This window comes from Spinacia oleracea, chromosome 4, assembly GCF_020520425.1.
Source record: "Spinacia oleracea cultivar Varoflay chromosome 4, BTI_SOV_V1, whole genome shotgun sequence".
In the NCBI taxonomy this organism is placed as follows: Eukaryota; Viridiplantae; Streptophyta; class Magnoliopsida; order Caryophyllales; family Amaranthaceae; genus Spinacia; species Spinacia oleracea.
Window position 1 is genome coordinate 152,022,604 of NC_079490.1, and position 14,580 is coordinate 152,037,183.

The window sequence follows — 14,580 nt, forward strand, 5'->3', positions numbered from 1 at the left end:
ATAGAGAAAAACAAATGATCTTACAGGTATTATTTTCAAAGCATTGGTGATAAAGATATTCACTTCATCTGTTCAAGTGGAGAATTGCAGATTCAAGTTAAATTTTGGAGAATCAATTTTCAAGGAACTCCATGCTGCTACATTTGAGAAGCTACTCAACAATATTGGATCGATTGCACTAGAAGATCTCAAATGATGTATTCATCAGGGGGAGAAATACGCGTTGCACTCTTTTTCCCTTAACTAAGGTTTTATCCCACTGGGTTTTCCTGGTAAGGTTTTTAACGACGCAACATCTCAAGCGTATTATGAAGAACTGATAGAGTATAAAACTAATATTGGGGCTTCAACCATCAGCTTAAGCTTTTGGTTGAGTTGGTCCTTTGACATGGTATCAGAGCCAACGTGACGCAAAGGTCACGGGTTCGAATCTCATCCACCCCTCCTTTCAAAGTGGAATATTTCGCGCTAGGTATGAGGAGGCTTATGTTGCATCCACACTTCAAGCCCAAATGGCTTTCATGTGAGGGGGCGTGATAGAGTATAAAACTAATATTGAGGCTTCAACCATCAGCTTAAGCTTTTGGTTGAGTTGGTCCTTTGACAAGAACGATGTACTCTTTTTCCTTCACTGGGTTTTATCCCATAGGGTTTTCCTAGTAAGGTTTTAACGAGGCATAATCTTCAATAATGGACATCCAATGGGGAGTGTTATGAAATATTATGTGGATGCCCATTATACCCCTAGTATAATTTCTGGAATATTCTAGATCTAGGGTTTATTGTTCTCCAAACAAACCATATTCTATTGTATGTATATATACCCTACTATTCATGGAATAAAATATACAGCTGTTCTCTTCCAATTTCCTCTCTCTTTCTCTTTATTTCACAACAAACTTGTTTTTTTTACAATATAGGTTTGTTGGACCTTAATGCTTCTAGACATATAGTGCCATTGCATATATCCATGTGGCTAAGGAGTACAGAGTAGAAAGTGAAATGCACTCCCTCATCCCAAATTACTTATCTCAATTTAATTGCACACGCTTGTCAATGCACAAGTTGACCACTAATATCTTTAATTACATATTATAAAAACTTATAAAATGTTAATATTTTGAAAATATATACGCAGTATTACATATATACTAACATTTATTTTTACTTACTAAAAATGGAATATGGTCAAACTAAATTGTGTGAATAGTATAAAAAGTCAAAATAGTGCAAGTACAACCTTAGTAATTGAAATATTACATTGAAAAACATGATAAAAAAAAAAATTGTGTTATCTAAATAAATAATGAAGGAAGTGCATTTTTAAATGTCACGTGCAACGCACGTACCATTGACTAGTATTCTTGAAAAATCTGAGCTATCAATGTACAAGCAATCATATATCACTTGTAAGTTGTAACTCATAAATCATAATACCTACCTGCAGAAACCCCAACAAGGCTGCTATCCTAGCACTACAAGGCTTAGAAAGTTATAGTGGGGATTGTGTACATATTGTACATAATTGCCGTAAACTAATTAAAAATAATTTCAAAGAGATATCCTTCCATCATGTATATCGTGAGGGCAATAGGGCAGCGGATTGACTAGCAAATGTGGATGTGATGCAAAGCTCAAAGATGGAGATGATACAAGTGCCACCTTTGGAGCTTGGGAAGATACTACATGAAGACTTAGTGGGAGTGGCTTGGCCACGAGTAGTCTTAGTTAACTAGTTTTACTTTAATTTTTGTTGGGGCTTGCCCCTCATTTGCACCAAAGTAAATAATACCTACCTGCATAAACCCCAAGAATAGAGTGTTACAAAGTGCGAATACACAGAGAATACACAATGGATAACACAAAATAACACATATTTTCTATCATCATTCCAGAAAGTAGAAAGAACCTGAACAATTTATCTTTACCCACTACATGATCTTTGCCGCTAGATTTCTACAGATTCATAATCACACACTTATTTTTCTTCAAACATACTCAACACTGGTTAGTAAAGGGTGAGTTCGAGCATTTTACAACTCCAACTAACATAAAAATATTTCAGTCTGGGAAATCCTATTGATTGTATCTGCAGCCACATAAGTTGTACGAGTACATGGTAATCTTGTCATATAATAATTCATGCGACATGCTTACATCAGTACATTACAGACCTCTAAAATTAGTACTATACAATGTCTGAAAGATGTTAATGCTTCAGCATGTAAATCTGATCCAGACAAACAGGGGCCGCCAAAATTGTATAGGCCACCCAGACCTCTGCATGGTGTTATGAAATCTAAAATATGAGACCTGTCACAGACCTTATTCAACATTACTAGCTTCACAAGCATTATTCTGACTCATTATCCAGGAGAAAAAACGAGGGATGAAATTGCTGATATAGTCAGCCAAACTAATCCATAAAGCAGGGAACGACATAAATACTTTTGGTGTCATGATATGATGTTCATGTAATTCGAGTGACAAGATCTTCTAACTAGTGATTATTGTACCCACTTACAAACCCTGAAGCAAAACTTATGTACAACAAGTAAAGCTAAGGTTGTTTCAAAGACTCGATACTATCCCTATTGTCAGCACATCGGTACGTGTTACAATATCAGAACATCGCCTACACTATATTTGGAGGACCACAATTAGTGATTTCTGAAAGAAGCAAGTTCCAATTTTCCAATAGCAGACGCAGTCAAAGCCCCGACTCCCAAAACTTTTACCAACTTTATATCCTCTCATTATAGCTAGAGCATCTCCAACGGTAAGCTAATTTCTTAATTAGCTTGTCATGTATTTCAAGCTACTTCCCTTTCTAGCTAGTTAGTACCCTAGTGGTTAGCTACTAGCTTGATATTTAATGAAGCCATATTTTTCAATCAATATTTTAATTTAATTTAATTTAATATTATTTCATTGGCCAAATATTTTCAAGCAAATTAGCTAAAATAAGCTAATTTGCTTGGCCAAGCTAATTAATCATTTCAACTCCAATGGTCAAGCTAGTAGCTTGGAATTTCTAAAACTTACAAGCAAGTCCCTAGCTACAACCATTAGAGATGCTCTTATCAAACTAGCAGCAAAAGAGACACTTCACCAACATACATACAGATCCCATATTAAATCTAAAACTTTGACCAATAATCTAACTGTTGTTGTTGTTGTTGTTGTTGTTGTTGTTGTTGTTGTTGTTGTTGTTGTTGTTGATCGCCATAGCTAGAGGAGTGGGGGCCCAATGTCTTGAGCCCTGGAGTACGTCTGGACCCGCTTCAGCAAAGAAACAGCCCCTTTCTCTAATTCCCCAAAAGAAGAGAAGGAAAAAGGAAAGAAACCGTAACCCAAAGCCCTACAACGTGCCCCATACTTATCCTGCTTCCGCTGCGCTGCAACCGCCACAACCCGACACGGAACGAAGCCTGACAACCCAGATTGCGTCATAGGGGAAGACCCAGTCAAGTCAACACACACATCCAGACCGCCATCCCATGAGTAAAGCAGTATATCTGCAGGACGAAGAGCTCCATCACTCTCACTAGTCAGCCCAACATCAACCTCCTTGCGAGCAGAAATCCCCGACCGATAGCAAATATCCAAAAGGGTATCACGAACAACATTATGTCGATGTTTGATACCCACAATCCCAGCACAAGACACGGCATGATCCCCATAAATGTCCCCGTCGAAAACCCGAGAGCAAGCAGAACACGGCGTCGAATAAGAGAACAACGGAATACCCAACCGATAGCAAAGAACCGAACGATAAGTCTTACCGTTCATAGTCTGGCCTAACCCCGAGATGGGGACTGCCCGCAACCAAGCCGAGGAGTGATCCCCCTGCTGTGATTTCCATAGGGCAACAAGACGCGAAGATAAGGAGTAGGCGGATTCCGCATCAGCAGTAACCTTCGTGAAATATATGTCTGCCAATTCCTTCATGAGTCTGGGGGCAGCGATCTCACTAGGCCTACGCATAAGGTCGGTCTCCACGGTCCTATTGAAAAGACCAAGAGCATCGTCAAAGGCCGGTCCCGGACCATCAACACCTGAAAGCCGAAGAAGCGAATCCTGCAAACCAGAAGACTGCAAACGGGATGCAAGAAAAGCATAATGCCGAACATCACCAGCTGAATAAACACCCAATCCTCCATAAGAATAAGGCAAGGTGGAAAGGCGCCATTGCCAGTCACCGAACCCAGGTCCCGAAGCAGTCACGATGCGCTCTAAAGAAGCCTGCAGAGCCACATCAAAGGATAATTGGGCCGCTTCGAAAAGATGAGGCGGACAAGTGCGCATAGCAAAGTAGAGTTTAGAAACTCCAGTATACGCACGAAGAAGCAACAACTCACACTGGGGATCATTAAGCTTGGCTACAGCATCCATCAACACAACAGCCTTCGACACACGCTGCGAAACCAACTCCTTACAAAAAGAGGAATCCGTACTGACTGGGCCACCAAGCAACTTAACACCAAGCGCAGGACGAGCAATATCCGTAGGAAAGACACCCTCTAGACGACTGCGGGGGTCCTCCGAAGGCCAGAAAACCTCCGTCTTCTCAACATTAACATGGAGACCTAAATGAGGACCCTCCTCCAAAATCAACTCCAAGACCTGTCCAACCACCAAAGTGTCACCAACGATAGTGCCATCGTCCAAGTACCAAGCCTGAAGAGATAGATCAAATGAGTCTCTGATTCGACACACTAATGGATGTAGAACCAGAGAAAAAAGCAAAGGGCCGAGAGGATCCCCTTGCTGCACACCCTGACAAGACCACAAGGTATGCTCCCCATAATACAGCCGCGCTGGAGAAGAGTAGCAGAATTCAACCCAACGCGAAAGAGCAGGACAATGTAGCCGTACCTCACGCAACAAAGCCGAACGATCAACTAAATTGAACGCATTCCGAAAATCCACCAATAACATAGAGAGGCCAACATCAGCCCCACGAGCCTCAACCAACCGATTGACAGCATGGAGAATGGCCTCACCACCTGCTGGAACCCCAACTCCAAACTGAAGACCTCCAAAGTAGTTTCCTAAACGCGGACCAATCAAAGCTGCCCCGACCTTAGAAACAAGGCGCCTCCAAATAGTGCCCACGGCAATAGGCCGAATACCCCCACCAGGCTTAATAAGTGGCGTAAGAGGAGCACTAGCAATGTATCCTCCAAGCTCAGCAGGACACTTTCCAGCAAGAAAGAGATTAACAACCTGAGTGATAGCATCCACCAACTCATCAGAAACAGCTACAGCAGCACCACCCAAGCAATCCAAAAGGTGTTGAGCACGCAAGCCATCTCTACCGCACGAAGTACCACGCGGAAAGCCCTTAATCTGCTCCAAAACAACAGCGGAGGAAGCAATAAGGTGATGATCAACATGGATATCCGGCAAGGTAGGGACCGGAACGGAAGGGTGCTTTGCTTGCAAATCTGCAAGAGTAGCATCATTGTAAGGGGCAAGACCTGAGGAAGAAAGAACCCTAACGGCAGCAGTGTAGTGACCGTCAGAAATCTTTCTCTTGCATTGCTTAATATTACGCTCCGCCAAATCATGGTCGTCGTCAACATCCAATAGAGGGGGAGACACACTAGCCAATGTGTCTATGACAAGTTGCTCAGAACCACCAGGCACACCCCAAGAACGAATAGCAGAGGTGATACTCTCTTCCTGTTGTCGCCGCCTAACACCGGAGGAACACTCACGATTACTTCGTGGAGAAAAAGTCTTGAGGACACAAAGAGGTAACACGAGCAACTGAACCCAACAAGCGATGTCATCTGGTCTGCAAATCACCTTATCAAGCGCCCCTTTCAGAACTCGCGAAAAACCCAAACGACATTTGGGAGGGATGGATTTCACAGAACGCAGCCGCTTGGACCATAAAGTGTTTAGAAGAGCAACATCAAAAGAAAAATGATGTTCTCGAGGCGCAACAGAAGTAGACAGCTCGGAAGCAGGAGCTTGTGGTTTTTGAATACCGTAGAGAGTAAAACGAATAGTACCATCCCCAGAATCAGGTGGGTCCACAAAAACCGTACTAGAACCACTGCCATGTCGACACCTAATACGATGAGTATGCGTCTTGAAACAATCTCCACATAGCCAAATTCCCATACGACGAAAGGTCACCTCAGCCGTAGTAAAAACCTGCAAATTGGTAATAAGGGAATGACGGGTTACATCCCGCACATCAGTGCAACAATGACGATCACGTAAGTGAGTGATCAGAGAACTCCTCACCAAACCACGCCCACCTCCATCCTGGCACCCGCTAAGACCCACAAAAGGGCAATGAAACTTCTCCACGGAAGCCGCCATATCAAAGAACCGTGGAAAGGTTATCCTAAATAAATAAGACAACCAAAGGAAACGGAGTACACAAAACCCCTGCCACTTCAAAACCACAACAAGACAACACCAACAACGCTGCACCAAACTGCACACCACAACAAACAGTCACGCTGCAATTGCACCACTCTCGCCAGAATAACCACGCTGCAAACTGCACCAAAACAGTGATTCGATCCCCGCAACACCACCAGAATAATCCAAACACCAAACACCCACTAGAACGCCGCCAAACACCGAACCAGATGACACGAATACAACGCACAAAAACGCCGCACGAAACACCAAACAAATTGCCTGGAAAGAACTCACGAACCGTCGACCAAACAAACTGCCTGACTTCCAGAAACCGTCAACCAAACAAATTGCCAGACTTCCAGAAACCGTCGAACAGAAACTGACCAAAAGCAAGACGAGAGGTCCGCCTGAAAAACGCCTGCAACCCACGTGGAACCGTCTGAACTGAATCCCTGAACTGAAATGCCGGAAACTGAAACCACGTAGCTGAACAAATCACAGAACCGAATTGAAAACTGCACTGCCGATTGAAAACTGAACGCCTTTGCCACCGGAAGACGAACGCATGAACCACCGGAAAAAGATACCCGTCGACACCGCCTGGACACCAACTGGAATTATTATTATTATTATAGACACAAAAAAAGAAAAGAAATTGGAAGGTGTTTTCTAACGAAAATAGGTCATATAAGGTCCTTTTTGACAATTTTCCATATCTTTAACTTTCAACAGTATAAACATTTATGCAATGACAAAAAATTGTCTTCTACATTTTTAACCTTCAATGAAACAACGGAAAACTTTGTCTTTTCATCTTCCCATTTTGTGAAAAAGCTTCTATTCCTAGCATGTGTCACCCTTTAACAAGTTCATTTACGCCAACGCCAATCACTACACCACTTTTATCAAATTACTACATCCTCTAGTTCATCTATACCAATCTGTGCACAACTTGACATCAAATTCCTACATCACTCTATACACCATTTGTCCTCGAATTATTATATCGTCAACTTGAATAGCAATTGATCAATTGTACAATATAAATGCAAATAAGCCAACACAAGTGCAAGAAAGACACTAAAAAAAAAGCAGTAGATCAAGAAGATGGTTCACATCATAACTCTTCTTGCATGGTATAATTCTATTAATGCCACTCAATAAAAGTTCAGAGAAAAGTGAAACAAAGCAAACCGAGTCAAACTGGATATTCAAAGGACTCTAAACAGGATGTTCAGATTTAAAAAAGCGCATCACTAGATCTTTCCCGGACCTGATGCAAGCCAAATTCAAACTCAACATATAAATGATATGAGTACATGCCAGATTTCTTCGTAAATTTTCACAAAATAACACAAAACTAGTGTGTGGCCGGGCGTTGCCCCGAGCTTTGACTTTTATTCGGATTTATTTGTTGTAAGTAGGTGTCCACATAGATAGTGTCGTCATAGAATTACGGGTTAGTGGCCGAATAGCAAACTTCCCAAGCTGAAACCCCACATCCGAAAATCAAAACAAAGTCGGATCCTTTTCTTCATCATTAGTTGATTAATTACTCTGATAATTATTAGTGTACTGTGCCCCCAAGACAATATTTATACCCATTGGTGGTCCCTATCACATTTTCTCCTCGGATGTAAGGAGAAAATGTGAGAGGGTGCACACCCGGGTGCATGTATATTGTTCTATAATTACTCAATCCCTGTCAATGTTTCCCCTCTTACTCATTATTACATTATATTACCCCAAGCTTCTTTGTTTTTGAGGCTTAATCTAGGAAAATAAAAATATTTTACATTTATAAATGAAATAATCATTCCTTTTTTTCATTCACTTTTATTCAATTTGTTATTTATTATAAAAAGAACATATCTGCTTATATAGAAAATATAACATAAGGTATAGTCGGTTAAGATGGTAGGAAGTGTAACTTTTAACAAAGAGGTATGGTGTTCGATCCTTGCTACATATTTTTTGGTTGTCAATGACATGTCATGATGTTGATTAGTGGTATCGTGGCATAATAAGGAGATGTATACATGACACATATGCATTCTTAAGAACACTTTTTAATATACTAGTATAGATGACTGAAAAGGTAGAACCGATAATTCTATTTAGACAAAAGTTGTCAAGGGTTAAAAAAACTATAAACTTTATACTGGATTGTTAGTAGCTAAGAGCTCAACAGTAAACAAAGGTATAAGAAAATCTGAATAACACATATGGTATATGAAATTCTAGTGTGATAGAGTAATTACGATATGAGAGGGTCTAAAGAAAAGGGTTAACAGGCTCTTAAGCTCTTAAGTAATACTGTATAAAGACACTTACATATAGTGACATGGATCGCCACTTAAGTCCAGCAATCTTCAAACACTGTTGCAGATGCACCATGAAAATCAAGGATTCCACACACAGTAACATATACAAACAAGCAAGTAATAATAGAATGTGCACTAACAGAATGAAATAGGTGTAATAACATGACAATATTTTGTGCCTTCAAGATCTGGATATTTCCTCCAGAAGTCCTTCCTGCAACAGCAAAAAAAACAATTGAATCATGTACCAAAATAATTTAAGAAATACAAAAGCATCTTGTTCAGAAACACAGTTACTAACAAGAAAAGGGGGCAAATACATAGTTGTGAGAAATATTTACACAAATCTTTTTTTGTTTGGTTACTTGGTGAGTCGTCAAGTGCTCATGCTTGCTCCTCTATCCATAGCAAAGCAAAGAACCAACAAGCAGTCAGAACAAGTACCATAACATAACGCTGTAGTATAGAAGTGTTAATTTACAGACTTATATAATGTACACCAAATACATTATTTTACCAGGTGCCTCTCCCTGGACAGGGGGGACTACTTTAAAGATCTGTACTGCCAGTTCTGGCACCTTTGCACCTTTGTATCTTATGCCAAACTTTGACGAGGTAGAGTTTGAACTGAGAGTCTTTCTTGTCAACAACCCACAGGGTGATGTAGTACAGCTCGCCTGAAACCAACTGAACATTTGACTTTACCACATCGACAAACTCCAAGCAAGCATTCTGCAGTAAAACAGAAAAGGAAACAAATTGAGCATCAGTAATTCAACATTCCATCCTAGAATTAAGTAATGAAGTATAACTTCAACCAGTTCCATTTTGGAAATTGGAAATTATAATCTAACCTTGTCAGTATTATGCTTCGAATATCAAAGCCTTAATGAATAGTAGTAATTGATTAAAAACAAAATCAACTCAGAATTATAACAAGTAACTAAAACAACAAGGGTTTTGAGTTATGATCAACCACATACTTCGCTGGCTGCAGCCTTGAGCCTTCTTCATGTAGTGATCGTATTCAGAACGATTCATTTAGCGGCCATGTTGCAAGTGATGAGGGAGGTACTCCTCTGGTCCGTAAAATGTCCCGTTCACTCTGTGGGGCGCTAATTCCACGTCTAAGGCATCACTAACCTTCTTCGCCCTGCAAAACCATCTCCACAATCAAATAAATTAAGTAATAAATCATACAATGTTTCAGGGAAAATCTGATTAGAGGAACTAGGGTTTTCGCTTTCTGCCATTGTTGTGTTGAGTAACCGCTCATGGAATGCTACTAATTATACAAAACTAAAACCCTAGTTCGTCTTTGCTTCTTGGCTGACACATTCCAAGCCCAGATTATAGCATTATGGTTGAACAATTAGTGACATTAATCGAAAGATGAGAGTAAATTGACAAAACCTTGGAAATATTTTCAATAATTTCGCGAATTAGGACACCATTTTCCGTTGAACTCCTCGCCCTCGCCATCTTCTTTGTCACTAGGAAATTCCGTTTTCCGGCAAAAATCGTGGCCGTTGGATTTTCAATGGAGAAGATGATCATCGCCGGAAAATGTCGTCTTGTCTAAGATTTCCACGGTGAAATTTTAAACGAATGGATTTTTCTCCCTCCTCTAACTGAGAAGTTCGAGGGAAATGTAAGTAGGCTTCTGCGCTGTCACACTTGTTTTTGGAATTGGAAAATTTGTAATTATTAGGGAAATTTGTTAAAAAGGACCTTTTATAACCCAAATTTTGCGAGAAAGGACCTTATATAATTTTTTTTGCGAAATCACACCTTAATGTAATTTTTTTTGCGAAAAAGGATCTTATATAATTTTTTTTTTGTGAAATCACGCCTTAATGTAATTTTTTTTTGCGAAAGACAACCAAAAGTAAATTTCCGGTATTGACTGAGCTTTTTCGGTCATTGACTTGCACGTGAGAAGCACGTGTGACTTTATTTTGCTAATCACACCCAAACTTCCTCCAAAATTCAAGCTTAAAAACATAAAGTTGGAAAAAAAAATCGAAATAAAATCAAGTTTGAAAATTCAAGACTCAGGAAAATCAATGTCTTTAGCCAACGTAAGCCACACGTGCTGCTCACGTGCAAGTCAATAGCCGGAAAAACTCAGTTAATGCCGGAAACTTCCCTTAGGCCGTTTCTCGCAAAAAAAATTACTTTAAGGTGTGTTTTCACAAAAAAAATTATATAAGGTCCTTTCTCGCAAAATTTGAGTTATAAAAGGTCCTTTTTGACAAATTTGCCTAATTATTAATCCAATCTTTGCCCGGTTTTCTTTAATTAAACCTACCTTTGCGATATTTCTAAATAATCCAACTTTTATGACCCAACTACTATTATTAAGTCTGGATGACCGGTTACCTGCTACAAAGTCAAGGAAAATTTATAATTATTAATCCAACCTTTGCCCGATTTTCTTTAATTAAGCCTACCTATGCGATATGTCTAAATAATCCAACCTTTATGACCCAACTACTAGTATTAAGCCTGACCGGTTACCTACTACAAAGTCAACGTTAAAAACGTTGACAACCTAAAGTTGGTGTCCCTCCTAAAATATTGGACACGTCATCATCACTTGCCACCTAAACAAGGATTTCATTTTTTTTTCAAAAAACCCTTAACCCTTCTCTTCTTTGTACCGTGTTTCAATTCTTCTCTCCTCCATTACTGCTGCTTCAACCACAATTGTACTGGTTCATGACATCATCAGCGATTTTCTTGTGGAAATAGGTGACTTCATCCACGCGCATTCAAATTTTGTCTCCAAAATCGTACAATTGAAGGTGAACTTACGAACCTTAGCGTTTTGTTCCTTTTTTGGTAAATTTTGAATTTTGGGCTTCCTTGATGGTCAGTTCATAAAAGCCCGAGCTGTTGCAATAATATAGTTTTTTTTATGTTGTGGGATGTTGGTTATTGTGGTCTTGTTGAAAATTTAGAAAGAAAAAAAAACCTTGAATTTGAAGAAGATCCAAATCCAACAGGCAATTGCTTTACCCCAGCCATAGCAATTGCTGATTATTTTTGATGAACTTTGAATGGAGAGGTATGACCGTATGAGGGATCGACAATGGTGGAGAAGAGGTAGAAGAGAAATAATGGAGAGGAGTGCAGAGATGAAGCAGAAAATTGCAGAGGAGAGAGGAACGAAAATTAAAATAGCAATTAAAGAAAATAAAGGGGGGGATTATAATTGTTATATGCCACGTAAGGGTCAATACCGCCTATAGCAGGTTAATAACTTGTTAGGCTTAACAATAGTAGTTGGCTCATAAAGATTGGATTATTTAGAAATATCGCATAGGTAGGCTTTAGACCTGTCAAACGGGTCGGTCGGGTCGGGTTGTAAAAATTTACTTTCGGGTTCGGGTTGAATCGGGTCGGTCACTTTCGGGTTCGGGTTTACAAATGCTTGTTCAAGACCCAGAACTTTCGGGTTCGGGTCGACCCAACGGGTTGAGAGATTTTAAAACGCGCATTATATTTTCATTAATTTAGGTGAAAAATATACAAAATATTGGCACAAGTTAACAAATTTTCCTACGAAAGTTTATATTTTGTCAAATTCAATCATAAAATGTCGTATAATTCAAATTAAAATCATATTACACAGAACAATAGTAAAAACAACGTGTCTTTTATGCTTAAATTTTCTCATAATCTCATTTATTACTATAAATACAATGATTTTCAATCGGTCGGGTCTAAAACGGGTTCGGTCGGGTTTTGACCCATTCCTTTTCGGGTTGTTCGGGTTCGGATAAAATCGGGTTACGAGTCACAAAATCTTGTTCAGGACCCAGTATTTTCGGGTCGGGTTCGGGTCGGTTTTCGGGTCGGGTCGATTTTTGACAGCTCTAGTAGGCTTAATTAAAGAAAATCGGGCAAAGGTTGGATTAATAATTACAAATTTTCCTTTGGAATTAGACCTTAATTATTATTTTCCCTTTTGTTTTTGGTAGGATTTAAAAGAAAAGTCACCCATAATAAATAGCCTGTGATCATTTATGAGTAGCATAAAAGATAAAGTAATAGAGCTGCAAGTCTACAACTAGATTCAACACATAAGAGAATGAAAACCGTACGCGACTTCACATTACTACAAGACATTAACTACCTTGACCGACTTGGAACCTCCAAGGTAGGGGCAACAATCCTCATCTTCATTCCTGCTCGGAACCTGCAATCAACAACAAGGTGAGAGCAATCTCTTAAGCACGTTTCCTTGCAGTCATTCGCCTCCTCGAGGTAGACAGAATCTTCTCTTAACATCTTCTCTTTTCTCACGGCTTCTATAACATGCTTTCGACCTTGTCGGATGATGTAAGCTGCAGATCTGTCACCACATTTTGGGTTGCTCGACAAGACATTACAAAAATTGTTGTCTCCCGGGTTGTTCAAAAAATCATTGTCAGCTACCTCTTCCATATAGACTTCGTTATCGCCCATTAACGAATTCTTCTATCCTTGTCGTTTTGAGCTCTCAGCATTGTTTATCATCTTGAACACACTCTTCCATACTAGAAACGGGGACTCATCCAAAACCCCTTCATGAACTTCTCTCTTCTTAGGTGGCAAATTCCTTGATTTGGATACTATACGAATGACCATAGGGGAACTCAATCTAGAGTTAACATAATGGATAGACTTTCCTACATCTAATTTTTTATAAGCCTTCTTTGAAATGGTGAGGAGCCCGCCCTCCGTCAATTAACAACCGATACTTGGACTCCGCAAGATCAGATCTTTTCAAATTAGAGGAGCATACATCATCCTCTATTACTCCATCAACTACCCTTTCAACACTATTACTCAAAGTACTAACATCCTCTATACAAGAATGGCCCTACAAGCATCAGAATGGGCTTGGAGGGCCATTCTTGTATCACTACTATAAGAGATTAATAAAACCACAAAGAGAAGGAACAAAAGCTAATACTAATAAATGCTAAAATTAAAAACTCGTCGGAGATTCGAAAGGGGAGATTGATGGTCCTTCCTCCTCTATGGAGAGCTCAAATAGAGATTACCAAGAAAATTTTGAAAAGATAGATATTTTTAGAGAGATGCGAGAGAACATGCTTAGACCTTAATTTTATCACGAGAATTGTGTGAGAAATGAGAACGGACCTTATGTTGGACTTCAGACTATGGATTTGTTTTTCCGACATTCACATGCAAAGCACATGACTTCATCAAAACCCCAAATTTTCGCATTCATCCTTCCCAATCTCTCACCCACCATCACGCCATTATACTACGACAAACATTTTCTTATTTATCATTTTTTTTATCATTTTTTTTCAAAAAGTTCTTCAGACTAAGCCAAAATAAGACGAGTTAACGAATTGCTCTTTGAAAAATGTCATTTAATCGTGATGAGCTAATAGGGCCAAACAAAGATTGACTATAGTTTTGTTAATTAATACAGGGACATCAAATAGAGGAAGTAAAAACGCCTCCCTAACCCCCTCCCCCGCACCCGTACCCGCCAAAATATTTCACACCCACCACCTACCCGCCACCCGCAGCGGGTATTTATTTTCCGTCCACACCCGCCTAGGCGGGTATATTATTATAACCGTACCCGCTCCACCACCCGCATGGATATCCACCAACCGCTTTTACCCGCCTGTACCCGCATATTATATATCTTTTTTTACAGCATATCTTACAAACAGATCCTACCGTATTTCTGCTTTCAATAATTTCAATCAATTACTTATATTTTTGTACGTTTTTGTTTTTTCAATAAATTCAATCAAATATTTATGCTTTCAATCAATCGTTTTTGTTTTTTTCCTTATAAATCAACTGGTTCAATAATCAAGCTATTTCACCAAAC

General features: G+C 39.5%; 1 protein-coding gene across 7 annotated transcripts; it reads right to left on the bottom strand.

The window, feature by feature from the left end:
* Window positions 1-1,185: 1,185 nt before the first annotated feature.
* Window positions 1,186-10,395, bottom strand: LOC110798759 (uncharacterized). 7 transcript variants are annotated; one of them, XR_008919805.1, is made up of 7 exons: window positions 10,125-10,395; window positions 9,695-9,864; window positions 9,229-9,443; window positions 9,053-9,109; window positions 8,852-8,925; window positions 8,722-8,766; window positions 1,186-1,796 (listed from the first exon to the last, which is right to left on the bottom strand). XR_008919805.1 is itself a non-coding variant. In XM_056827659.1 (7 exons), exon 7 carries the CDS (start codon window positions 6,337-6,339, stop codon window positions 3,232-3,234), a length of 3,108 nt encoding a protein of 1,035 aa, XP_056683637.1. In that variant the 5' UTR covers window positions 6,340-6,987; window positions 8,722-8,766; window positions 8,852-8,925; window positions 9,053-9,109; window positions 9,229-9,443; window positions 9,695-9,864; window positions 10,125-10,395; the 3' UTR covers window positions 1,186-3,231. The 7 variants fall into 7 exon arrangements, 3 of the variants coding, with proteins under 3 accessions (XP_056683637.1, XP_056683638.1, XP_056683636.1); XR_008919807.1 differs by having other exon boundaries at window positions 9,032-9,109; XR_008919806.1 differs by having other exon boundaries at window positions 9,013-9,109.
* Between the last annotated feature and the right edge of the window lie 4,185 nt (window positions 10,396-14,580).

Excerpts from the sequence above, each read along its gene's own strand:
- LOC110798759 (XM_056827659.1), bottom strand. The coding sequence starts at position 6,339 with ATGGCGGCTTCCGTGGAGAAGTTTCATTGCCCTTTTGTGGGTCTTAGC.